Source organism: Scomber japonicus, chromosome 14 (assembly GCF_027409825.1).
Source record: "Scomber japonicus isolate fScoJap1 chromosome 14, fScoJap1.pri, whole genome shotgun sequence".
NCBI classification, from domain to species: domain Eukaryota; kingdom Metazoa; phylum Chordata; class Actinopteri; order Scombriformes; family Scombridae; genus Scomber; species Scomber japonicus.
The window spans coordinates 27,972,813-28,000,320 of NC_070591.1; the positions used below are offsets into that span (position 1 = coordinate 27,972,813).

Sequence of the window (27,508 nt, forward strand, 5' to 3'; positions counted from 1 at the left end):
CAGGGTTATAAAATTCTCAACTTTAATCAATTCAAAAAGTTCACAACAAATGTAACACCTTGAGAAGGGAAATTTGCCATTAGAGATTGGGTACTTATTTGGATTTATACATTCTTTTCCTAATTAAACTCGTTGGCAATGTATTTGCTCTGTGGACAAAAAGCCTTTTGTTTATTTGGACAGAACTCAAACAGGTACAAATGAAAAATGCAAAAATACAAAATTAAATGTAAACCCAGTTTTATTTTCATTTTGCTCTAAAGGTAGTGTCTTGAAGCACTACTGCATGGTAAACAATCTAAATTAGTACAATTCAAAATCTTAAAAGCCATCTGAGTTAAACAGGAGTTGTTATAAAGATGCAACCAACCAAGAACCCATAAATACCTCCGCCACTTCCTTAAAACATCCCATTAATGAAGGCTCACAAATGAGCAACAATCCTCTTAGAGGAAAACAAAACGCTGATGTCGACTAGGCGACAGCACACACGCGCACACACCCACAACAAAAAGAAACAATAGAATAAAAGGAAAAAAATGTTCCCATGGTATTAAAGATGCTATACAATTGGGATGATATGCACATATTCGGTTTTGCTTTCCCTAAAAAAAACCCTCTGGCCCGGCAGCAGCCAAACACTTCTTTAGGTTAAGCTTAACTCAAGAGCAAGAGATGCTGATACATGAAGCAGCATCTCTCAAGCCTTCATTCATTATCCGTTAGATTCACATTCTCCCACAGTGCCGTGGGGCACCAGACAAGCGGTGCGTGCGCCTCTAAAAGACCTTACCACTTCCTGTGTCACATACAGGTCTAGAAGCCTCTATGCAGACTTGACACATATGCCGTTTTTCACAAAAACCCTGCTCAGACTATATATAATATATTTATATATAAACAAATATATGGTGGGGAGAAAAGAACATGGGGGGTGGAGGGAACAGAACAAAAACAAAGATGGTTAACTTGTCCTAATCGTTACAACCTCATCATGCAGGTCTTGGGTGGGCCAGAGACCAACAAAACGTAAGCTTGGATTAACAGTTCTGGAAAGATATTACACAAAAAGTCTCCATAGAAAACGCATATTATGTAAAAAGGGCCACAGGGTGACGCGGTAATCATTTACATATTATTGGCATTGTTTTGGTCAACAAACATCCAATGGGACGACCCGCTCTGCACAGGGTGAGGGGCCTCCCACCACGCTCAAGTGCCTTTCTTGGGTTCTGTTGTGTTTGCTGTGGTTAGGGTTTATTTGTTTTGTTTGTTGTTTGGAGTACTGTACAGTTTGAATGAGCTGGTGCTCAGTCACACATCTCCTCTGGGATCTCGTGGGGGTTTAGGATACCTGGGACCGACATCTGGATCTTGTGTTTCTCCTCCTGGGCCTGACGGAGCGATGCCTCCCTCTCTTCCAAGAACAGGTCTGTGGTGTCCTCGCCTGCAAACTCCTGGAACAGCAACAGATAAGAAGCAAACCGATTAAATCTCACTACATCTGTAAAGCTTCATTTTAACCTCCGTGTCCAGATTTTTGCCAGGAAAATAAGCAGTGAATCAATGGCACCTGACAGCTGAGAACCAGACCAATCAGTGAACTAAACATAAAAGTACTGTGGAGCCAAAATGTTGGGCACAAGTTCACTGAAATCTGGCACAGCAACCACAAACCTTCCATATACTTAGAAAGGACAGCCTGGCCATGTAGGAAAAATGTTATTTATGGAAACAACAGCTAAGCAGCTCGCTATGCAGTCACTGATAACCTCTATGAGAACAGACAAAGCCCACGCAGCACAGACAACAAACAGCAAAGCCAGAGCTATGCAGGGCCTTGTTCAATTTAGCTCAGCTTATCTGCAAATACACTGTACATGATCAACAACATGAAGACCAGGAAGTCTTACTAGTACTGCTTCTTCAACAAACTATTCAGATATATTACATTAAACTAGAAAAAAGGCTAGTTGCTCCCTGCTGAAGTGTTGCTGTTGGAACATGAAAGCTGAAAAACAAACTGTTGGAGTCTAAACACAAACACTGAAAGAAGCTGAAATAGCAGTTATGATGGAAGCGCTGAAAGAAGTTTGAGTGTAAAAACTGAAGTCATCACAGGAGTTGAATTGTGGTTTAAGGAGTAAGAAGAAACCAGTTGAAATGTCAGTTGACGTTTAAATGTTGAAATTAGTTAAATTCAGCTCAAGTGTCAATTGGGGTTTAATGGCTGAAAGCTGTTGGAGCGTCAGAGAAAGTGTGAGTGAGGGAAGCACTTGCAATTTTATTTCCTGTGACGTTTGATCTGGTCACACCAGCTGTTCTTGAGTTCTAACTTAGCCTGAGTTAGAATAACTAAGTGGAGATTTATGCATATGTGAGTGTCATGTTCAGCCTTGCTTGGGCACATTTGTATTCCTCCACCAGGCTGGGGATTGGCAGCGAGAGGGCTATGTTCCCGTAAAGCCCTATGCTGCTGAGGCATCTCGGTTAGCCCAAGCCACTTCCTCACTTGTGAGTTTGCCAGTCTCTTCAGTTGATTGGCATGAGATAGAGTGACCTTGTAGATGGTAATTGGCCACAAGTCAGGGCAGCAGTCTGAATAGAAAGCACCAAACTTCAGCCTCCCTGGGAGAGCAGTGGGGCTGCTGATTGTATTCTGCATGAGTTCCAACTGCTGTCTTTGAGTTCTGCGTTGTACCATCGTCCGAGGCTTTTGACGGGCTTCTCCAGGACTGTTGGTATTGGCTCTTTGATAAGGAACCATTCGTTGGTGAGCCAGCCTTTGACAACAGGAATACTGCAGGATTTGGTGGGTTTGTAAGTATTTCCCTTCAACCATCCACTGTGATGCTTGGATGATGAGCTCCATTACCATCGTGAATGCTAGTTCACAAATGGTACAGCCCACCATAATGCCTGTCTCAAGGGGCTGCAGGCAGTGGTGTTGTCATATGTTGTGACGCAGAACTGAAGATACTAGAAGTAAGTTTTGACCAGCTGTGTGGTTGAAAGCTGTCCACAGAGTCTCGTGAGCCAACGACCAACGACACTGTAAAGATCTAGGAAAAGTTTGTATCTGGTGCCAGATGACATTTGCATGTTCCTGACATCCTGAGAAACCATATATCCCTGCTTTCTGCACTGATGTATTGAAAAAGTTGTTGCTGTGTCTTTGGGCCACCACACCAAAGGAAATCTGCTCTTCTACATGAGCAAGACTTCTTTACTTTAGGCATTACGATCCCTCCCACTCTTAACCATGCCTCAGTTACTTTACTTTACAGTTACTTTAAGGATCCTGTTCTTCTCCTCAACAAACAGGCTTTTGACAAACTCTGTAAAAGCCTGTTCTCACTCGTTCTTTCTTAAGTTGCTTTCTCATGAATTCTGCTCTTTGCAGCGTTACCATGGACAGCTTTACTTCTTCCTGTAGTGCCTTAAGTGCTTTCCTTCCTTCGTCTGTGGCCTTCCTCCACTGTTTTCTCAGCTGTCTTATTTCCTTCTCAAGTCTTGATTTCCTGCTGTCTCCTGACCTTGGGCTGGACTGAATGTTCCTTCTGTGTCATCTGTTTCTTCTCCATCACCCCAGATCTCCCCCCATAGCTTCATATGGTGTCTCCCATGTTCTACAGTTTTTCTTTCTACACCTTCCCTCAGACCTTCTAGAAGATGGATGAGGTCTAGGTTAATGGTCTCCCACTCTTGCTTCTGGGACTCGTTAGGCTTCATGATTTGAGGCTTTCCATCTTCCTCCCTCCTCAGTTGGCCATGGCTGGTTGTGCTCTGTACTCTTGTCTGTTGGTGAGTCTGTACTCGGTTAACATTTTGCCTGGGGTGCTGTGATACCCTGTGGGCTGCAGTTGTCCTGTCCTGCACTTTTTCCAGCCCTAGTGGATCTTGAGACCCTTTTCTGATGTTATCTTTGTCCAGCCACAGGTGCAGCTCTGCAGCTTTTCCTGATGGTGCTGCTGCTCTGTCAACTGACATGCTGGCCGTCTCATTCATTGCGGTTTCCGTTCCAGGGTCTGTTATTGAATGGTTGGTCAGTGTGCCATCTTGCACTCCTACTCTCACCGACTCAAGGGATATTCTTTGTATTTAAAGTCCGTGTAAAGTAAGAATAAATGTGTTCTGAGTTTGACATACCACAGAAAAGTGTGACCACCCTGCCAAATTTGAATGATTAAAAAAAAAAAAAAAATTGCCAAATATATGAAATTAGGCTTCAAAGTTGTGTAAAAATCAGCCTCTTTCTCTGCCCCAAATGCTGTGAGCATGGCCGAAAAACAGTTTAAGGCTCTATCTCCACAAGTCAGTACTGCATAGTTATCAGCATGTTATCACATGTTTTCTGTAACCATTTTCCAACGTGTATAATGTGTTTAGAAGTAAATCAATGAATTGACTTTACATGGACTTTAAGTTTCCGTAGCAATAGACAAGTGGATACAACACACTTACGAGCAATGAATGCTGCTGGCATGAGTTGCTAGCCCACGCCGGCCCTGCTCTGTGGGCCATCAACAGGTGCTTCCCTGGTTGTCAGCTGCACTGTCGCAGCAGTCAATGGTTTTGTTCAATGAGTGTAATAGAGCAATTGTATGCCATTTATACGCTGATAAACTCACCTTTATCTGGACGAGGAAGTCCCTAAGGTGCTCCTTGAAGGCAGGAATGTCCTGGTTTAGGCTGAACAGCCCGGTCACAAACACCTTCACCTGAGCACTAAAAACAGACAGACACACAAACGCTTAGAACAACTCAACAGCGATAACAAACAAGTTTTTACTACAGTGCAGATTGTGTGTTCATTGTGTGTATTTTACTCACTCTTGTAGGTGAGGGAAGGCAGTCTTGAGCAGGTTGGCTACGTACTCCTGGATGAACACCTGGTTGTTAGCTGGGGTACTGGGGTTCAACGTTGTGGTGATCTTCCCCTCCTCCACCAAGTTGAACATGTAGGCCAGGATGGATGCATGCATCGTCAGGCCTGCAGGACACACAAACACAATTACTATACATGCTGTCATTCACATAGAATGATCACCTCTGGAATCGCCTTTCTAATATCTACGTTCAAATGAATTCAGTTTTTGTGAAGTAAAGTGCCTTCTGTGGTTATCTGTATGAACTCACCAGCAGTATGAGATGTGTCAGTGACTACAGAGAAGATGTGTTGCAGGATATCACAGAAATATGTCTGGTAGAAACTCTGAGCCGCTGCCTCCTCCTGAGCCACGTTCTGCAGCAACGTGTAGAGAATCTGCAGTCCTGGATGCACAAAGACACGACTCACATTAGTCATAACAGCAACATTGTATTATATATAATATCCCCACCTGTGTCCCCAATCCCCAGGAGGTCATGGTATAAAACAAAGCACTTAAATTGTGTTTTACATCACTTAGCGTTCTTGCTCTAAGCGTTCTTGCTCAATAAGAACATTAATAAAAGCAGTAAAATGGGGATGAGTCTCCTAGCAGTCTTACCGGTGTCGGCCACATTCCTCATGGTGTGTTTGAAGGCCCAGATGATGGAGTCCAGCACCAGTTTAAACTGGGCTGGGGGGATGGCGAGGAATGCAGGGAAGCAGTGGGAGTTTACAGCTTGGAGTAAGTAGAAGAAGTGGGTCCTGTGCTCAGGATACTCCTCAAAGTTCTAACAGAAAAAACAACAGGCTTATTTTGAGGCTTATTTTGAAAAGAAGATGACCAGTCTGACCTACATGTGGCTGAAGTCTGACTACACAAAGCATAACTCAGAATGTTTTATTCCTTTGGACATGTGATTGTCATTCTATTCATGTTGGGTTTTTGTTTTTTTCAAACATAACAGAGCATGGGAAAGTTTCTCTGCAACAGCTCTCTGAAGGCTTGCAACTGGTTTGCCTCGTGGCATCAGAGATGATCGCCAGCAAACGGTTAAGAAACTCAAATGGCTGATGTTCCTGCAGCAGCTTTTCATCAGTAGTTCTTTCTGTAAAGGCTCCATGAAAAATGTGCCTCACAGAGCTAAAAGTACCAAAATGACATTACTTTCCTCCATCAGCAATTCAAAGCCTACACATTGAGTTTAGTATTATCTAAGAAGCTGAAACCAGCTAACGTTGCATTTTGATTTAAATATGGTACGACTAAAACAAAATAGCTGCAGATCAATTTTCTGTACAATTACAGTGTTCGACCAATCAAATCAACTCTACAGATAATCATAATCCTCTGATTAGATTGTCCATTAGTTTTATTTTAGTGCAGTCAGCTGATTGGTTCTTTACTTGCATTTTATCTTGCTTTTCTACTAACAAGGACCTGTAATGTGCCCAAGCATTATCAGTCCAACAGTTTCCTGTGAAAGCCACATGATAGACTGCTGATCTGTGAGCAAATGAAACCTGCTTAGTCAGATGTTTTGTGTTCTTAATGACTGAAATGTTTACTTCCTTACTACACTGGAGATGTTTTGATTTTCACTGAGGCGGTATAAGATCAATTTATAGTATTTAACTAGTGCTAATCATCATTAAACAGTACACACACACACACACACACACACACACACACACACACACACACACACACACACACACACACACACACACACACACACACACACACAGAAAAATAGTAAAACACTAATATCCACAGATCACACAGTACCTTGTTGATCATGTTCAGGGTGCACTCGAAGACGGCGTCAAAGATCTGGGGTATCTCACTGGTGATGTGTCCGCCCAGCTTGTTCACGATGGTTGCCATGGTGCTGAGGACCTCTGGCTCGCGGGCGGCGGGGACGTTGCGCTGGTAATCAATGAGGACGGCGTCCAGCAGCGGTGGGACAAAGTTCTCCCCGACCTGGAAAACAACCAGAGAGATGAACGGTGAGGGAGGAGAAACATGAGCTACAAAAACATACAAGTGAGGATTTTAGTTTTGACAGCTACGTTACAAAAGTGCAGCTAAAATATTGCATATGTCTTAAAACTCGAGTGCACAGAGAAGCTATGAATATTAATTGTGATGCAGATAAAAATACAACTGAGGGCAGAAACGGCCCCGAGGAAATGAAATCTTTGTTATCTAAAAATACCAACTGGATTAGTTTTACTTCTTTACTGTCAACTGTTTCATTGATGGTGGCCATCAATGAAACATCAGTGTGTGGTATCTCCTGAGGACGCACGCACACCCACACACACACACACAAATACATCACTACTTTTGGCTCAAAACCACTTCACCTTCTCCTCAAATGAATTTAGAATTTAATAACCATCCTAACACTCAAAACAGATTAAAGAACTAACTCAAGATCTGCTCACAAGCTTCAGCCGGAGCTTTCAACAACATCCAACAGTCTTTAACAACAGCTGGTGTGACTGAGAAGACACTGGAATCTAGGAAAGGTCAACGATGAACTTTGACACTCAGGTTTACTGTTGAAAATGTTGATGTAGTGACACACAACCACATCCTTTATTTTCATTGGAGTACAACTTCTCACCATCTGTGGGTCGTTTGATCGGCTGACCCAGCCCGAGATCAGTTTGAGGGTCTCTCGTTTCACTGTCCTCATGCTCCGGATCAAAGGCTGTTTGGTCACCATCTCACCTGCAACGCAAAGAGGAGACGCATGAATAATATAACATTTACAGCTCTGTTAGCTCATTTTCATATGCAGATCATGGGAACACTACACCCGTGCAGGCGACTGAGTTTTGAGAAGATGTGTGAAACCTCAACTGAATGCCACTGTAGAGCATAGGCAGATCTACTTATCCTCTTATCTGCCATACATTACAGTCACCACACACACACACACACACACACACAGTCACCACACACACACACACACACACACACACACACACACACACACACACACACACACACACACACACACACACACACACACACACACACACACACACACACACACACACAAAACTGGGTGATACGAAATTTTATACTGCAAGATGACAGATCTGTCAAGCCCTTTGCTAAATCTTTTCTCCCAGGGTGCTGCAACTCTATCTACAACTGTACAAGGCTTTGCTGGCATTGTTGCAAATCGGTGAGCGGGGCTGCTTTATAGCAAGAGCAGATTTACAGGATTTTTGTGTCAATTTAATGAATTACCTTCATTTGTCAGTTATATTATTTATTAGATTAGCTCATCCACACATATATGACAACACAGCAATATGGGTGAATCTCTGCCACGCTGCTGATTCTGTTTCTAGACAGAAAAGTATCAAAGTACCAGCAGAGAACCAAAGCTCAGAGAGCAACACTATTTGTTCCTCCTACATAGATCATGGTGACAGTAGCACAGACAGTCACTGGTGTGTACTGTGAGAATTAGTAGCAAAAGGCCTTGATACATGATCGTTACTGACACACCTCAGACGGCATCGCTCCTCTCAATTAGACACAGAGCAGCTCGGAGATGAGTCATCGAGACAGACTCGTTTGAGAAGAAAAACACGGCCGTGTGTGTCAGTGAGTGATCTTCACAGACGGGGGTATTAAAGCTTTTGGGGTATTTGTTGTGAAGAAGAAACGCTGACACGATGCCTTGTCCACACAGAGGACAAGGCATGTGCCTGAACAACAATGGAGCGACTGTACGTAGATTTAACAACTGAAACAAGAGGAGCAGTTATGACTCAGCAGTGTTGAGGACTCATATGTTTATATCCTACACAGGGAGATGTTAAAGAGGCCGTATACAGGATGTCTCCAGTGACATTACAGTGTGAACAGCAAAGAGATTCATCTACACACACATACACACACACCTCCCGTACCATTTGTCTGAATGGCAGCAGAGATATTCTCGCTGAGGCACTTGTAGACATTGAGCATGTCGAGGTAAATCCGTCCCAGCTGGATGACAAAGGGGTGTCCCACGGCTTTACAGGCTCGGACGTTGGTTTTCAGGATGCTGCCCAGCTGCTTCACCGTCTCCGGGTCCTTCAGAATGTCCACGTTCTGCAGGTAGAGAGATAGACACATGGATCTTGTTTATCTGTCCTTCCCTACTGTGTTGTGGTCTGACACGCACCGCTTGCTGGTTTAATGTCATTTTACTAGAAACATAATAAGTCAACCATTTAATGCTGAAGAAAGGGCACTTACAATCACAAAACATGTTTCCTAGGGAGGCTAAATTAAACAGCCAGATTTTTGAAGGTAGTTTGGAGTTTCATCAATAAAATTTAGCGACTTCACTCTAAAGACCATTTGAATCGTTCATGAATTTACATAATATTCAAAACAGCTAAACAAGTTCTAAAAAATGTGCATTTACTGTACTGTATTAACAATATTGCTAATGTGTTCAATGGCACACAACTCTTTATTATAATGATCCAGATTGCTTTATTGTATTAGTCTGTTACCTTGGTGGCCTGCTGGATGATGCTGTCCCACACTTGATTGGGCAGCAGCATGTATTTCTCTATCAGGTGTTCCTGCACAGCCTGGTCTGTCTGAGCTCCGATCATATAACCTACTGCCTCGTAGAACGTGTGCACCTGGTAAAAGAAAGAGTTTGTCAGTGGGAAACCTAGATTGGGGAACAAGCAGTGAAAGAAATAGTGATTAGTGTCTCTGTGCTGACCTGCTGCGGCTGCAGGTCGCAGATGATTGTGTTGATGTTGTTCAGGATCTCATCGATGAATGGCATCACCTCTCCCACCTGCACCTGGATGAAGTGACGCCGGCACTTCTGGGCGATCTTGATGAACGTGTCGCACGCCATGTCCTGAACTCCGTCGTGGGTCTCTGATGAAGAGAAGACAAAATACACAAATCGTTCAAGAGCATGCTATTTATAAATCCAACATTCCCAAACTCAAATTGATGCATTTAAAGTTTAAAAATCTTTATCTCTCACCGTGCATGAACTCAAAGAGCTTGTTGACCACGGTTTTGAGGAACTTCCAGTGCGCTCGGAGAAAGCGTGGATACTGGCCGACGATGTACATGATATTGGAGGCTATGATGGCCTTGTTGTCCTTTCCCCTCTTCTGCTCACACAGACCCAGCAGATCCTGACACAAACACAAGAGTCAGGTCTTTTCTAGTTCATATTTAAATATGAGCATGATGTCGGTTGTGTTTCTACCACATGCTCTGTGCTGCCTTTTAAAAAAAAAGATTTTTATTAATACCTTGATGACAGTGACCAGGAACCTCTTCTCGTCCTCCTCGTGCATGGCTCCGCTGATGGATCCGATGGCCCAGCACAGTGTGTTGAGGTTCTTCCAGGACCACTCGGTGCCATTCACCTGGTTGTGGAGCTTCTCTGTCATTATGCGCTCTGTGTCTGCGTAGTCCAGGTGAGTGAGGTACACTGTGGGGGGGACGGCAGAGGATCAGTCAGTGTGTGATCAGAGGGGGAAAAAAACAAAAAAGCAACATCTCTGTACAGCTGTGAACGGGACATAACATTAAACAGAGGCAAAGTGTGTGTGTGTGTGTGTGTGTGTGTGTGTGTGTGTGTGTGTGTGTGTGTGTGCGCGTGTTGTGGCTGATCAATATATCCATCAAAAAACTATTTCACCAGCAGTCAGTGGCTTTACTGCTACCGTTTTATGAGCCTGCGGTCACTGCTATGAGTGCAGCGATCAGGATTACTACATTTCAGCCAACTGATACAAGCATCCAGTAGTCAAGAATATAAATATCAAAGCTACATCCATCCGTTTTATGAGCAGCTTATCCTGCTGAGGGTCACAGGCCGATGGAGCTCTTTTTTCCTGGACAGGTTCCAATTCCTCTAACCTGCAGGTTTTTTGGACAAAATTAGGAGCCCCCCTGTGGAAACCTGCACTGACTCTAGGAGAACATGCAGGCCACTAAAGAAATAAGAGCTCTGATTCATTCCTGAGCCATACCGAGTGTTTCCCTCATGTTCTTGTAGAGGTTGATGGAGTCTGTGTCCTTCATGAACTCTCTGACCACCTCGCCCTGGTCATTCTCCACCACCAGCACCTCCTCAGGCTTGGCCATCCGACTCACCATCAGCAGACGCACCTGTCGCGACAGATAAACAACCATCAGCACTTCCACACGTTGAAGAATAACACATACCCCCCCCCTCTCATATTCACAGTGTAGCCTCTGTGGGCATAATTATACAACGAGGTGCTTGTCTCAAGGCTATTTTCTCACACGCACACGCACACACACACACACACACACACACGCACACACGCACAGTGCGCGTGTGACATCTTATTACGGCAGAGGAGTTATTCTGTTTTGCTGGCTGAGGGTTCTGGTTGTAACTGGCGACTCTTTTGGCAGCAGTTTGGCAGCCACCTGTTGCTCGACGGCTGCCAACTGACTCTAGCATGTCTGCAAGCTGATACTTCAACTGACACTGTTCTTCATCTGCTGCACCATCTCTACCTTCTAAGAAATATCTGACTTCATTGAAATGTGATGCTTATCAATTCAAATACAGAGAAAACTGTTTGTCAGCTTGTTGACGTCCTAAAAATAGATTATTTTGTCATATTATGTCAATTTGAGAGCGAATAAAATGTCATGTGACTAAAAAGAAGCATGTCAATCAGGATTATGTGTGTGTGTGAACTCTCTTATTAATTGATGTAACTGTGATTGGTTGTTTGTACCTTGGAGAGAACAGGCAGATAGAGCTGTCTGCGTGGCGGCACGTCAAAGTGTTGGTTTCCGGAGAGCAGAGGGGAAGTGGACGTCGAGAAGGGACTCTCTCTGTAGAGCTCTGCCGCCAAGTGGTTCCAATACTCCAGACAGATTTTAAAGATTTCCGTCTCTTCCACTTCTGACACCAGCAGCATGTAGTGGAGGGCCTGGAGGAGGATAAAGACAAGCGTAAGATTGTGGATTCATCCGTTTGATCGGTGTATTAAGAAAGTGCGATTGTGACTCGCCTCCATTAACGTTTCTCTGAGGTTGAGCCGCTTCTCGATGAGCTGCCCGTGCTCCTTCAGGAACGTGCACAGGAACAGACTGAGGTTCTGGATGAAGTTCTGCTCGTCGTCCTTCCCGTTGGCGTAGGCCAGACGGATGTTGGTGTTCAGAGGCAGCATCTGAACAGAGATCAAATTGTTGAACGGAGGCAGACGGAAGGGAAAAGGTCGGTGTTGTCTTATCCGAGTGTGTTTGACGAGCTCACCTGTTTGAGCTGACACATGGTCAGTGTGAAGAGGGTGACGAACTGCTCCTCGTACTGGCTCACGCTCACACCCGCGATCTCTGTCAGGCACTTCAGCGTCACATTACGGAACATGGGGACGTTCAAGAACTGGAAAAAAAACAATTCATAAAGATTCATTTTTCATGTGAAACTTGGTACATGACATTATGTGTGTGTGTGTGTGTGTGTGTGTGTGTGTGTGTGTGTGTGTGTGCTCACCTTATACACCAGTGTGCTGATCAGTTTGGTTTCAAAGATGTAGCCCAGAGGAATCCAGTTGAGAAAACGTAAGAGGGTCTCCAGAGTGGCGTGGACTAAGGGGGCATTCTGGGAATTTTCCTAAAGGTGAGACAGATAAGAAAACAAACAGCTGAAGGACTAACACAACAGCATATTTTAACCAGAAAACTCAAAAGTGAAGATCAAGATGTACTTACCATAACAAACTGGCAGAGCTGGAATATCTGAGAGAACTCATTACACATGCTGAAAGAAATAAAAGATGATATTATTTAATAGGAACTTCTGATACAATCACAACCTGCATCTGAGCAACAACCCGTGTGACTGATAAATCCCTGTCATCTTCTGAGCTGACTGCAACAATCACCTCATCCTGTTATCATGTGGCTTCTTCTCTATGAAAGAAGTTGTTCTCATACATTGATTCAGTTATTTAAGATCACAATTGACCACCACATACTGATTTTCTATTCTATCATTTATGGTTGTGCTGCTGCTCTGTCCTCACAGACACAGACACAGACACACACACACACAGACACACAGACACAGACACAGACACACACCAGGGCAGAGGTCATGGTGGACACAGTGAACCAGGTGAAGTGAAGATAATTCAAAGATTACCTAAATTGACGACATCAACACTCGTTACTGTGAGTGTGATAAAAAAAAAGTCAAACGCCAATATTAAACTTTATTAAACCAGCTGTTCAACAAGTTTTTAAAAAGTCATGTGTTCAACTGTCTTCATTCACAGTCGACATGTTTCAAACGACCACAACACGCTGATTAAACTAAAGGAATTGTTACAAACCAGCTGAAACGAAAGCTGCCTGTATGTAATCTGTTTGTTAGTTTGTCACAAATCTTAAAATTTGGCAAATTTATGTAAAGTAACAGACTTGAAGGCTTGATCCCGCCGGGCTGTAATCAGCTGTGGCGGCGGCGGCACAGCCAGAACGTGGCGCAGCCGGCGAGGCTGATTACAGCCGGTCTAGTCGATGCTTGTGATCTAACCAGATGTGCCGCAGCCATTCAGAAGCATCCCAGAAGCTGTTCTCCGCTCCACTAAACATACGAGCACTGTCTATTTTTGACGGGAGACAAACCAGCCCCCCTCTTCCCTCTCTCTCTCTCTCTCTCTCTCTCTCTCTCTCTCTACCAGCAGTACCTGCAGCAGTGAATCACAGCAGCATTAGGAGGAGGACAGAGGACAGGAGGAGTGACTGATACTGACTAATGTCTGTGATGTCAGGAGTATTATTCATTGTACTGATATATTATTGAGTTTATATAGTGACTAGAGATTTGTATTTTAAACATAAATCAAATATTATCTTGTTCTGAATTTATTCTTTCTAAAAATGATTTTAAAAAAACAAACAATTCTTTAGTTATGATAAAAGAAATGCGCTGACAAGATAAAATCCTAACATCTATCACTACAGCTGCTTATTGGCTTCACCCTGACTGTGGGGGGATGATCCAATCACAGTTCAAATCCCTTCACTAGAAGTCTTGTTTATCCAGTTAGATCACATCATGTTCCTTCATAATAAAGTGCAACTTCAGTCATTCATGTACAATTTAATGGATACTGAGAGAGATTCAAGTTCAAGCTTGTCAAACTATTTATATCAAAGTATATATATATATATATATATATATATATATAAAAGCAGGCTGTGCGCACACACACACACACATAAACTTCCCCTAATTAAGACAGCATTAAGGAAGTTGTTACATAATAGTTATAACGATGCTGATAGATTTGTCCAGTGTGTGTAAACAGCTACAGGCCAGTTTGTCTTCCAGCGTGTTAGATAGTGATCACACACAGCATTACATCACTGAGTTAACTGCCTGCTGCAGTATTTTCACATGCCAACACAATGACATATTTTGTAATGCTGACAGTGCTGGAGTAAGACAAACTCATAAATCTGTAGATCTTAATAAAAGGCAGATGCTGGATAAGTGCTTGTTTAGAAATCTTCACTTTAAAGTCTTATTCCACTAAAAATCTTTTGGCATTTTTTGACACTTAGAACCAGCGATACTGATTGTTTGACATTTCCTACAGTGAGCTTGCTGCTTTCAGAGGTGAGGGGTGGGGGGAAGGGGTTAATAAGATGCTGACCTGTCTTTTAGATGCTTGGCTTTGACCTGGGTCATCTGGCCGCTGGAGAAGTCAAAGACCTCCTCGCTGAGCAGCTTCAGAATGATCATGTTGTTCTGACAGAGGCTCTCGCTGGTTCGACTGGCTCCGACAATGTCACTGATGAAGGTGGGCCAGTGTTTGGGCCACTCCTGCTTCAAGATCTATAGACACAAGGGGGGCGGGGGGGACACGTACACAAACATTAATGTTAAGCTGACTCAAAAAGCGAGGAGGACGTGTGAAGTATTGAGGGGATGAATCTGTGACTCTCGCTATAAATAACGGCCCCTCATTCAAATCTCAAGTCAAGCGTGTGCCCCTGTTTCTTCTTTGTAGGAGAACTTAAAAATAAATCACACAGCAGTAGAGCAGTTAGACTGTTAAAGTGTGTTTACAAAGCGATACGAGCGAACCCTGCAGAGATACCAATGCAAACATGCGTGAAGACATTTATTTAGAAAAAAATAAGAAAGAAAGCAAAAAAAAAAAAAAAAAACGCAGCCTCCTGAGGACGAATGTGGAATCTGGAGCTCCGCGGCCCCCGAAGGCCAAAATGATGTTAGCTCGGCTGACGCAAGCAGTGACTCATTCTCACTGGCATTAATGCAAAGTCACTCGTGTAGCCGGTGAGCTGATTTCTCTCCCTCCTGTGAATATACATCTCACACACACACACATACGCATGCACACACACACACAGGGATGGTATCAAACTGTTTCACATTGGGAGGCAGAATTCAGAATGAAGACATGAATGTGTCTTGTCTCTTTCTGATACACGTCGCTGCGTCGTTGATGAGACGGAGCTGCTTACGTCTTACAGCTGAGTGTTGGCAGGATTCTGTGTTTTCCTGGAGCGAAGGGGTGGGGGGGTGGGGATTAGCGATGACACCATTTATTAAATAATGACATTATTAATGACCCGCTTTGCTGTTTAAAAGAAAAAAACAACCTAAAACACACATCAATAATGACTTGACTTAATATAAACAATTAGAAAGCAGCTTTTAATGTTTTGAGATGATCCTGTTTCCAGTCACGAGGCCGCAGCAACGCTCTGTAACCATCAGCTGCTCAAGTAGAATTAATATTAATATTTAGTTGAATATTTAATGGAGGAGCTAGGAGGGCAGAAGTGACACCGGGTTCAGAGTCTAATTGAGAGTGACATCTTCAGGTTAAAAAGGATCATTACAAAAAAGTGGAGGAATAGTTGAGGAGGAGGAAGACGCTCTTTCAGGATAATGGAGTGCGTTGACACATCAGTTTCTGTTTATGCGCGCTGGGTGGTGTCACATGACTCAACTGTCATTAAACTAAGCGGTCAGAGGGAGAGAGGGTGATGAGACTAATACAGTGTTTACTGTTTCTTACTGCAGATACAGAAAGAAACATCAGGATTCATTATCCACACCGATGCAATGATAAAGTTCACCTCTGGTAGCTTACATTTGTTCTTTCATCTATTTATAGTCTTTTACTGTACATTCATTTATTATAATCATATCCAGCTTACAGTTAACCTGTGAGAGAGAACAGGATCCATACAGCTATCATGTTGCATTTTGCTTATTATACTTTATATTTGTTTAGAATACAAACAATGATAATCTACCATATGATCTTCTTGTAAATATTAAACTAAATAATGATATTAATTCTACTTTAATGTCTCAGCCGGGAATTTTTCAAATCATTCTCTGTTTGTGACTACTTTTGATCATCAAATTTAAGGGTTAATATCTCAAAACTTTTTATTCTCCTGTTTTTATCCGTAATTGTTTTAGCTTCATGGTATTTCCAATTTAACCCTTTCAATTGTATTGAAATGTCTTTTTTATTTTGTCATGTGTTGCTTTTATATCCTGTATTGATGCCTTTGATGTTTTATATAAAAGCTTTTTGAATTGCCTTGCTGTTCAAACGTGCTACACAAATCAATGTGCCTTGCTTTGTACAGTATAGTGTGTATTATTCATTGTTGTCAGTATAACCTGCCAGGACTCTTTCAGTGAGTGAGTGTGAGCTGCTGGTTGCTCCGGTGTGCTCTCTTGCTGTCAGTGTGGATATCTTCATTCCAACTGTTTGCTGCCTCTTCCTTTGTGCCACTGCACGGTTCACTCGCGTGCAGCAGTGTGAGGTTGAGAGGAAAACATTCCAGCATTGTAACGGGACACAATGAGCCGTTTCTGACCGCTGCTGTACACACACTGTGATGGGTTACAATAATGGTCAAGCTTCATATAAACACACTTTTTTCTTAAAACGCTTGTAGACCGGCCTGAGGTATCTGAACCGCTGCAATCCTGTTCTGAACACACACACACACACACACACACACAACCACCAGATGCTTTACTGACACATCAATAATGTCAATTTAGCATCTTTTGTGTTAAAAAGTTTGTTGTTTTACAGACAGCTCTCACACATGTGATGTATTAAATGGTTTAAACAGTGTCAAGTGTTTATCATTCTACAGCCACAGACAGTGAGAGCTTTAGAAACAGCTGAGCGATGCTTTAACGGTGAGTTGGGAGATGTTTTGAAAGCTTACCTGAACAAGAATCATGTTCAGCTTCCCAATGTACACCTTTTCTTTCTGAAAAGTAAAAATAAACACAAAATGATTTATCTTGATTACATCATGTCAAAGCTTTCTTTCATTTCATCACATGACTAGTATTCCATTATTTAAAACTTGACACATTTTAAACACATAGCTAAAGCCTTTAAAACACTGAACAATGTCAATAGCAAACACTCTGAAACAGTGGTTGTCAAAGGAACCTCTGGGAGTTCCTGAGGCAGTTCCCAGCTAAAAAAGGGAATCATTTATTTTCCATTATGAGCAATACAGTGACAGAATAAATGACTATTTCGGTCATCATTTGGTTTCATACGCTTACTGTAATAAAACATCTGAAAGCAAAACCTTTATCAGATAAGGGACCTTGGGACAAAATCTAATCTGATGGGGGTCTGTGGTCTAATGCGGGTCAGTTTAGGGGTCCTTAATGGGAAAAGTTTGAGATCCACTGCTCTAAAAGACAGCAGCATGTCCCGTCATTTAACAGAAAAACATGTTGAAATTTAAATGAACAAAAAGTGATCATAACTTTTATATTTCATATTTAAAAAGGAATCAGAGCTGTTTAAATTGACTCAGTGCGCCAAAAAACATGTGGTCAACCTTTTGCAATTAGACTGAATGTGTAAAGTTTTGATCATACTTGAAAATGATGCAAACACCTGCAACATGGCTGAAAGCTGCCTTCTCAGCAGGAAGTCAAATATTAAATCCTAAAAGCTGAGTGGAAGTGTATGAGCCTATCAGTGAGAGACAGACAGACAGCGCTTTCATTTGGCTGCTAACAGCAGTCTGTCACTTTACGTGCATCAGCCAGAAAATAGTCGTCCTCTGGTTAAAAGCAAACATGTTTGTCTCATGACACAGAGCTGCTAACACACACTGTGCTGCGCTCTGCTCCGATTTCAATTCCAGTTTAGCTTTCAGGAGACTTTTCACTTCACTTTCATTTTTTATGTCTGGAAATGAGTTTTAGTTTTGTTCAGTCTCTGCATGTTTTCATCAATTGTAATAACACACAATATGAATGGAAGTGGATTGTCCACACACACACACACACACACAGAGTTAACATGGGCTCCTGCTGCTGTGTCATGTTCATACACTAGAATCATACCTGTGGTAAACACACTGTGCACATCAAAATGTGTGTAACCACTAACACATTTGAATTCCTATTCATTTCATTGTACAACAGAACCACATGCTGTCTGTACACTTGCTGCCTCAATTATGCAGATGTGTGTCTGCAGGTGGACTGCTCATAAATCACTCAACAATAAAAAAATAAAATAAAAAAAACAACTGTTAAGTCGCCAAACTGCATTCCCTGGTTGCTGTCAGTGTTCATTAAACTCAATCTTAACTTGTTTGAGTGGTTAATTGGCTTAAAAAACACTTTCAAAACAAGTGAGGTCACCACACTCGCTGTGAATTACACAACACTACAGTGACCAGCATTACTCATGGCTATATTGAGACTGGCTATGAGAAATGACAGTGGACTCTCTAATATGGGTTGTGGTCAGTACACCTTCCAAGTCAAAGGAGTGTAAAGTTCACACTGAAATCTTTGCCCATTGTAATTGAACAGAGACTAAGTATAGAAAGAAATAACTTACATATAAAGCCTTAATATTAAGTGGATGTTTCAGAACTAAATGTGTGCTAGTGCTACCCCTCTTATTTGATTTTTGAAGTGTAATGTGTTACTCACCTCCACATTTGAAGCGTCTGATGAAGTCTTGATAATGAGACCAACAACATACTTTTTTATACCTGGCGAAAACACAACGATATCAGAAGGAGAGCGCTGTTAGCATGCAACAGTACACTGTGTAAACCTCAACATATCCTGACATGACGAGTTGCCTGGAGCACCTTAGTCTACACAGTCTGCTGGCTCGTAACTAATCTGCCAATCTTATCCCACTATATCCCTTCTTTAATTAAAAGAAAGAAAAAAAAAAAAAAAAAAAACTACCACTGAACTTGTATTGGGGGGGGTGGCAAAATCTTTGATCAGTTCAGTGGAAGTTACATTACCCCGAGTTGTTTTCATCAACAAGCCAACAATGTGAGCAGAGCATGGGGTTTTTTTTTGGTTTTTTTAAACAACTGTGTTTTCAGCTCCCTCGCATCTGTTTTTTTAAGGCTGTAGCTGTACTGTCTGAATACTTGATGTGGTGGGGTGTAGTGAGCGGAGCCGAAAACAAGGCAATACTCTGACACAAGGGGGGAAAAGACATACTTGCCGGTCGCCCTGCACTGGGGTTTGCCACTTGAACAAAATTCAGGCATCTACGGTCAGAAGTAGGGAAGGTCTTAGGTCAATGGAAAAAAATGAATTTTGAGCAAAATATAGAAGAATGAAGGGAGCAGAATCAACTGATTTGCACATGATTGATCATTTTATTTCAGAATTATTGTTTATTTGCTCAAACCACAATCTTCTGTTTAAAAATGTTTTGAGATTAATTCAATTTTTGTTGTTTTTAAACAAGGGAGCGTGGAGATAAACTAAAGCAGAATCAGTAACTAAGTGAGAATTACAGAGGATTTCAAACATTACATTTGTTATATCCATACAGAATACTTCCTCAACACTTCTTCCAATCACCTTTTCTTAAAAAAGTTGAATAATTATGAAGTTACAATCCGTTAAAATTTTCCACAGAAAATATGTAATTAAAGCCCCTGTGTGTAAAAGTTGAATGTCTCAGTTTGGCGGCGCCTAGTGGTAGCATAAAAAAAAGACATGCATGCCCATTCCCCCTGCAGCTGTGCCCCACAGGTACAATAAACAGGCTGACTACATTGATTTTCATTAGGACCATCTCCTTTTTTTTCATGCATTTATAATCATTTCAAACATACAATCACATAAAAATTAGACACAAACATGTTAAAAGCGAGAGAAGTCATAAATTAAAGTTTCTCTACTTCTTCAAAGCTTTAAAAATCAGTGCTGGGCTGTTTTTGTTTTTTTATTGTTTCCTGTCTAAAACTGCTTCAAGTCCAGATCCAAACCATTCTGCAGCAGCCAGTGCGAGCCAGTCGAGCAGAAAACAAATCAGCGCGCTTAGTGGGGGAGTACTCCTCAACTTGGCAACCGCACGTCACATTTAAACACATTAAAAAGAAGGAAAAAAAAGGCACTAAAGTGTGTGTGTGTGGGGGGGGGGGGGGGCGGTGTAGAATTGGAGTATTGGTGAAAAGGGTATAAACACGGTGGTGATGCACGGTAATCATTTACCTTCACACTGATTCCTGGGAAGAATCTTCCATCTTGTTTTGATAACCGTTTCCAGAATCTGAAGAGCATAGTACTGTAATATGCAAGGAGGGAGAAGCATTAGGTTAAAGCCTTCATCAACATGCTGAAACAACAAACAGTGTAATCTTAATATGAAACTAAAAAAACACTATGAAGTGGGCCAGCCTGGAATAACTTGTATTTTCTAAATTAAAACATCAGACTGAACCACAGATTTCATGCAGAAAATTCACTTTTAAGATGTTTTTGTGTTGTTTTTTATGAATAAATCTCTACAAGCATTAAGCTGGAACGCTGCAGAAGTCCTGCTGTTTCTCCCAGCGTCACACCAGACAAGACAGCAGAAAAAAAAAAATCAAACAATCCATTAGTCGGCTTTGAGCTCTGATTGCTCCGAGGGTGAGTCTAATGGGCTCTGAGAAATAACAAGGTCTGTGTTAATGTTTCTTTACCTACGCTACATAAACCATGCAGGGTTGGGCATCGAGGACTGGTTTTGATTGAATTGGAGCTGGTTCCAGTGTATCATCATTATTGTGAAGAAACATGCTTTGTGATTTTGCTGAATGACTCTTGATACAGTGAAATAGAATCACAGAAGTAGAATCACATGCAAGAAAAAGTTCGGTGTGGCACAGTGAAGGATTAACTTTAGCGAGAGGGGGAGTCAGACAGCGTTCACACCAACTTTGGTGTTAATGTCAACGCAGAGGGTCGCCTGGTCAAAAGTTCATCTGACTTAACTTTTGTCGCACTGCAAATGTGACGCAATCCTGCAAGGCTCCAGCCAATCAAATACATGCAAGCTCAAACTCCTGGTAAATGAATAAACCTAATCTATATGAAAGGTTTACTTTCTATATATTATCTACTTTCTAAGGTGATCGATAGTGTTTGGAGTGAGCGGTCGGATCATGCTGATGTTCTGCAGGGCAATCCTAGAGAGCATCATTAGAGATGGAATTACAGCACGGTTTGGCAACCAAACAGTGCTGAAACGAAAGCTTTGCCAGCATGCACAAAGCGGCTCTGAAGGTAACGGGGGAAGAAAGAATATGATCCCGTTCTGAGCCTGTACGAGCAGGCGGTCAGGAAACGAGCGGCAGAAATGACCGCGGGCTGTAAACGTGCCCTTTTCTCTGAATACGAAGAAAACGGTGCGTGCCAAAAGGGCAAATCAAAGCGCTCCGAGCCATCGTTTGTTCCAGCCTCCGTCCACCTGCTGAACTCTAATGCTAAATCTCAGTACCATAAACACACAAGCTCTGTAATTCTTATTTCTTTTAAAAGCTGTTGAGTTAGCTATATGATATTTAAAGTCAAATATCTCTCGTGTTTTTAAATATGTTTTTATGTGACGCACCTGTCTCAAACGTTTCTCTTGTTTTTTTATATATGGAGCAACGGACTGTAGCGCTGTGCCCAAAACAAACTTCCCCTCAGGGACAATAAAGTTTACTCTACTCTACTCTGCATCACAACTAAATATAAAAGTCATTGTCGCCATGACAACTTTCCAAGGAAGTAAACAGCAGTGCAGTTATTTACTGTCTGATAATCCTTCGAAAACACATGGATTTATGAACTGGACCTCTTGGGTTGTATTTTTACCGTCTCTCTGAAAGGAATGTGGCATCTTGAAGGTTTTTTTGTTGTTGTTTGTTTTTAGTTTGCAGGCTGGTTTTGGTCTGAATGCCCTCTAAGAATGCAGCTGTAGTCGTGACACCCTAAAATTACCTAATACTGCCACGTCCCAGAATAATAACATCGATCTTTATCTTGTTTTTTTTCCTCACAAGGTGGTTTATACCTTCATCATTTGGCTTCTTTTATGACTTAAAGAGCATGCCAACAATCTTAAATGAGCATAATCAACTTAATAAGAACCAGAATCATTAAAGCAGAATTCAAACCAATAAAAAAATTAAAAGTCATCGATACCCAACCCTGAACCCATGTGACTCAATCATCCTACAACTAAAAAAAAAAAAACACAGATTATGGTTCAATCAAAAATAACAGAGTATATATCTCTGGTGTGTCATAAGGAACAGCAAGACCAACCACAGGTTTACGCCCCTGTTTTCAATTCTGGGCGCTCTATAGTGAAGCATGAAGTCAAAACCAAAAAAAATAAAAACTTTATTTCAAAGTTAGTTGTTGATCTAGTGTTACTTCAACTGACTATTTCAACTGTAGGGATCATCAATAATAATAAAAAAGATACAATGATTACAAAACTAAAGAAAAAAAGAGTCATGAGTGGCTTGTAGTTTAGGATGTTATCAAAGCGTAAAACAGACAATGGATGCTGGAAAGATTAGAGGGGAAATCTGTGGCTGCTGGCTCGCTGACAGGTGTCACATTTCTGACTTGTTTTGTTTCACCTTTATAAAACTGCTACGCTTGTGCTCAAACCACCGCTAGAGGTGGAGAGAGAGAAATTATCAGCAGGAAGCCTGACAAATGTTTTGCAATTCTTTTTGCTGGCAAAAGCACGTCATTAAAAAAAGGGGGGGTCTTGGCTGAAGAACTGAGGGGTGGGGACAGAGGAGAGAGGGAGGAGGAAGAGGATGCACCGGAGAGAGAAAAAAGGAGAGAAAGGCAGAGGCGGGAAGCTTGAGCCATGATCCCTACAGGTGAAATCGAGTCGTCGACAGATTGTGTCTCTACTATGGTTCCTAGTGACTGTTGCCTGCGCCCTCCCTCTGTCCAATAAAACAGATGCAATAGAAACGGATGAACAGAATTCAGTCAAAGGGAATTTAAAAAAGGGTAGACCTTGTGGAGGCCTGCCGTCAAAGCCTAGCTGTGTCATGATGCACAGGATGACACACCCCTTTTCTTCCTATTACAAGCCATAAACATAATGGAACATTGTCATTAACATCAAATAGTCACAGCTTGAATTCATTACATTTCTTCAAATATGATCACTGTAATCATGAATAACAAGCCAAATGCTCAAAGTGCTCTCAATAGTATGCACTTATAAGACTAATCAAACAAGATAAATGCAGAATTCAAGAGGTGTTTACCTTTTGCTTCCTCTTTTCCTCTAATATCCCTGGTTTTTAGTTTTAGTTTTAGTTTTAGAGAATTACAAATTTTGAGCTACAAAAAAAAAGTACTGTTGATACATTAGTAATGAATGTCAGTGTTAAAAGCAATCTTACAGGCAAGCAACAAAGAAAAAAGGCAAATGTCACCAATTGCTTTGAGGAAGTAGTGAATGCACTTGACTTCATGTGAACACTTGCTGTTTATTATTTGAACATGGAATTACACTTAATCATTATAAATATAGCATCCATACAATATTCTGCATGTGTCTGAAGACTGAATCAAGTGTCAGTGCACACTTATCAGCAGACGTACTGTAACAGACAAAACCTCAAACACTGAGGATGCTGATGATTCATTAATAATCAATTAATCACTACTTTGACATTGGTCAATTAAGAATAGATTGACATATGCTCAATGGTGCAACAGTGTTGGTGAAACTTTTTCAATAGCCGGACATGCACCAAAAAGCTGGTACTCCTGTGATAACTGTGATCACAGGTCATGTGTGGGTACAACAACAGCTTTTTTTTTATAAGACAAGAAAAGCTGCTGCTGATATACGTGATGAAGGTGGTGAGCTGAAAACTTTTACCCAATGCATCTATTTTTCTTTTAACAGACACTAAGTTCCAGAAACTGCCTACACATAATTTCACCCTTGATCACACAGATATGCCTAAATATGTAAATAAAAAGTTAAGAGTATGGGGGCAGGGCATTTCATTTTTCTACGTGGCGTTGGCGTTTGCAGGTCCAATCCATTTTGAACCACTACAATATGGGTGGGACGTGCAGCTCTGCTTTTGATTCATATCGAAATAATGTCCAGCAAAGCATGAAACTTGTGCAGAATTAAGCTTTTAAATTATGCATTTCCATTTATTAAATAATAACAAGCAGCACAGGAGCTGTCATTTAACCAACTGCTCATTTATGACTCACTAAATATACACCACCATCAAAAGTTTGGACACACTTTCTCACTCAAGAGGATGCGTAGATGTATCCCAATTTTTGACTGGTACTGTACATGTGTTCATTATAATTCATCTACCTAATTTACAAGATTGTCTACATGTCAAATACTTAAAAATCTAAATATCTAGAGAAAGCAGTAAACGATAGTGACACATCAGATTTCTATTATTACGGAAGATCAGGTAACTAATAGAAGCACATTCCCACCAGGTCAGGACTTTAAAAAGGCATATTTGGTGTTGTATTGTATTACCACCAGTAGCTGACAGGCAAAGTCCATTGTCCGTCTGGTAGGTTCAGATCCAGCAGAATTCATTTTATCTGAAGGACAGAGGTCCCACATAGCTCAAGAGTTAGGGCATGGCGCAAATGCCACCAGGACTACGTAGTCAACTTCTACTGGGTCCGTGTGCACACACAATAGTACAGAAAGCTGCTTTGAGTATGTTGTATCTGCAAACCGCTGATTTTTGTGTAATCTTATGGCTTTTCTTTCTTCACAAATTTTGCATACACTTCTTCCTCAAAGCACAAGAAAGTTTTCTTTTTTCCTCCCACTGATGTTTTGTGGGCTGGAGCTAACTTACTTTTGTGTTCATGTTCTGGGAGAACTCCAGGATGGTGTCCACTCTTGTCCAGGCATCTGGGTGCTCTTTTAAGTGTGTCAACACTTCTTGCGCCATTCTTTGCTGCAACACAAATATGGATGACACTTTAGATTTAACATTCAGGTGCCATGAAGACTCTTGTAAATCCTTGTTGTAAAAAAAAAAGGAGGGGGCAGTTATTTCTAGACTTGATTGTATTGCAGTATTGACGCCAAAGCAAACAGATAAACATTACATGAAATGGTTATTGATAGATGTGGTTAAAAGGAATTGAGCAAATATACAAACAATGCACTTAAGTTCAGGTATGGATTAAAAAAAATGCTCAAAAAATCTTTGACAAAATGAAATCTTTTCCTTTTCTTTCAAGCACAAAAGCTTAAAACCATATTTAGTGTCACACAGCTTATAAAACATTGCATCTGCTTCACATCTTACCTGTGGTCCCACCCCATGATATAGACAGTTCACCACATTATCCAGCAGGTTGATATCCAGTTTCTGGTTGAAGTCCAGCAGCTGCTGTGCTGCATGGTCTGCTAACATTGTCATAATTGCTGGCATAGAGCTCTGCAACAAGGACAGCAAGGGGGAGGAGAGAGAAAGGGGAAAGGGGGGGGGGGGGGTCATGAGAGCACCGAACACATTCAACAGGCAAAGTCATGTGAACTGTGTGTTTTGAAACAATTCCAAACAGCTGACCACGTAACAAACATCCCCTCGGCCCAACAGTGGCCTGTCATTCTAAGTAGTTGGTGCCACAAGCCTGTGCCACAGTTAAAAAAAAAAAAAAAAAAAAAAAGCTTACAAAAGGAAATGAAAGCTTTGTTGTTGTCCAGTTGGATTGTGTTTAAATTATAGGCACAGCTCTCTGGTCTACCCCAGGAGTCAGGATTTGGTAGAGGAAGGGGGTTCTTACAGCAAAGACAAATTAAGTGAATTATAATCTCACCCCAGTGGTTGGCAACACCTGAATGCAACTGTAAAACTATCTCAAACCCCTCAGGTAACCTCAATTTCATTGGAGGGATTTCACCAGAGTGGCACCACACTGCTTTAACTAAAACACTGATTGGGTCAAATCGATCTTTGAAAACACTGATACCAGCACAGTTACTGCACGGTCAAATCACTGCACACACTCGACCATCGACTACTCAGTCGCTTCTTCACAAGACCATATTAAGAAGGTTAACGGAGCCACGTGCCGGATGTGCTAGTCGACGTCACGTTGTTTACATCTGTAAAAGTGGCTGAGTTCACAGGTACAGCAAACAGCCTGGGGCTTAAAGACTCTAACCATTAAATTCGATTTACGGCTGTGTTGACACTGACTAGCATGCTAACAGCGGCTAGCAGATAAACCGTATTACTAGCAGCGCGCACACACAGCTCACATGGGGTGCGTCGATACAACCACTCCCACCAAGGACATGTTACTCACTGTGAAACTTACATGTTGAGGGAAGTTGACGCTTTTAAGGGGGTGTGTGTGCTGCCTTGCCTGCCACACTTTCAGGCTACTTTTTTTTTCTTTTTTAAACAGTCCGCTGCGATAAAGTTAACACCAGGTAACGCTAAAGCACCTAGCTACATCAACCTGCCAGCCGCTCACATCACGCACACTGCTGATGCTGCGGGGAGAGGCACGGATTTAAAAACCGTACAGCTTTGTTTGGTTACTTATTCATCCGCAGCGTAGCACGTAACGTTACTAGATATTGTTAGTTACTCTTTTTTTAACTCAGGTTAAGGCTAAAGCACTTTGCATGGACTGCAAACGCTAGCTAATCCTCATTAAGTATAGTAGTTACATGCTACTTGGTTATCTCAGTGATGCTACTTGCGTGCTTGGTTTAGCAGTAGCACCGTGACAAGCGATGTAAACTACACATGAACACAACTTTTTACCCACACACAAAGCAAAAAATATAGCATTTTATTTCCTGTACAGGTTAAGCCAATAAATACACGTTATTCACAGCAAAGCATTGCAGCTTTGCACTTTTAGGGCTAGTTACCTACCTAAAAGTCCGAGTCTCTGACTGAAAAGAAGCTACAAGGTATATTGAGTAGTTGAGTATCACTGTTGGTTAGAAAAAAAGGTTTGAGCAGCGTTGACTGTATCTCCAGCTCCAGCAGTGATAGAGAGAGAGAGAGATGTCTGGTTGGGAACAACCGCTGATGTGGATTCAAAAAAACTACTACCGCGGCAAACCTAGGAATACGTCCCTCCGGTACATTTTACGAAACAAAGTCAACCTTGATTCACTCATTAATTCGTTGTTGTAATAAATATCCGGCGGGGCGGGATGGAGGTTGTGTGTCTGCGCCTCCTCTCCTCTCTCAAGCAACTGACTCGCAACCGGTTGAAACCGGTTCAG

The 27,508-nt window shown here is 41.8% G+C and overlaps 1 protein-coding gene across 3 annotated transcripts; it reads right to left on the minus strand.

Annotated features, from left to right (window-relative positions):
• On the minus strand, nucleotides 1–27,508 carry xpo1b (exportin 1 (CRM1 homolog, yeast) b). Of its 3 annotated transcripts, none has more exons than XM_053332581.1 (25): nucleotides 27,150–27,508; nucleotides 25,563–25,694; nucleotides 25,104–25,205; nucleotides 20,449–20,521; nucleotides 18,910–18,971; nucleotides 17,160–17,204; nucleotides 14,582–14,763; nucleotides 12,630–12,678; nucleotides 12,412–12,531; nucleotides 12,172–12,300; nucleotides 11,927–12,085; nucleotides 11,648–11,845; nucleotides 10,904–11,042; nucleotides 10,178–10,359; nucleotides 9,901–10,057; nucleotides 9,625–9,788; nucleotides 9,404–9,538; nucleotides 8,810–8,993; nucleotides 7,504–7,610; nucleotides 6,660–6,854; nucleotides 5,493–5,661; nucleotides 5,140–5,274; nucleotides 4,834–4,993; nucleotides 4,632–4,728; nucleotides 1–1,457 (listed from the first exon to the last, which is right to left on the minus strand). In XM_053332581.1, the coding sequence occupies exons 2-25, from the start codon at nucleotides 25,686–25,688 to the stop codon at nucleotides 1,311–1,313; spliced, it is 3,216 nt and encodes a 1,071-aa protein (XP_053188556.1). In that variant the 5' UTR covers nucleotides 25,689–25,694; nucleotides 27,150–27,508; the 3' UTR covers nucleotides 1–1,310. The 3 variants fall into 3 exon arrangements, with proteins under 3 accessions (XP_053188556.1, XP_053188555.1, XP_053188557.1); XM_053332580.1 differs by having other exon boundaries at nucleotides 8,801–8,993; XM_053332582.1 differs by lacking the exon at nucleotides 27,150–27,508 and adding an exon at nucleotides 19,444–19,516 and having other exon boundaries at nucleotides 8,801–8,993; nucleotides 25,563–25,584.

Coding starts and splice junctions, on each gene's coding strand:
- xpo1b (XM_053332580.1), bottom strand. CDS start 25,688: ATGCCAGCAATTATGACAATGTTAGCAGACCATGCAGCACAGCAGCTG. Junction 12,679..14,581: donor GCCAAGCATCTAAAAGACAG/GTCAGCATCTTA, acceptor TATTTCTTTCAG/CATGTGTAATGAGTTCTCTC. Junction 11,846..11,926: donor TCAGAGAAACGTTAATGGAG/GCGAGTCACAAT, acceptor ATCCTCCTCCAG/GCCCTCCACTACATGCTGCT.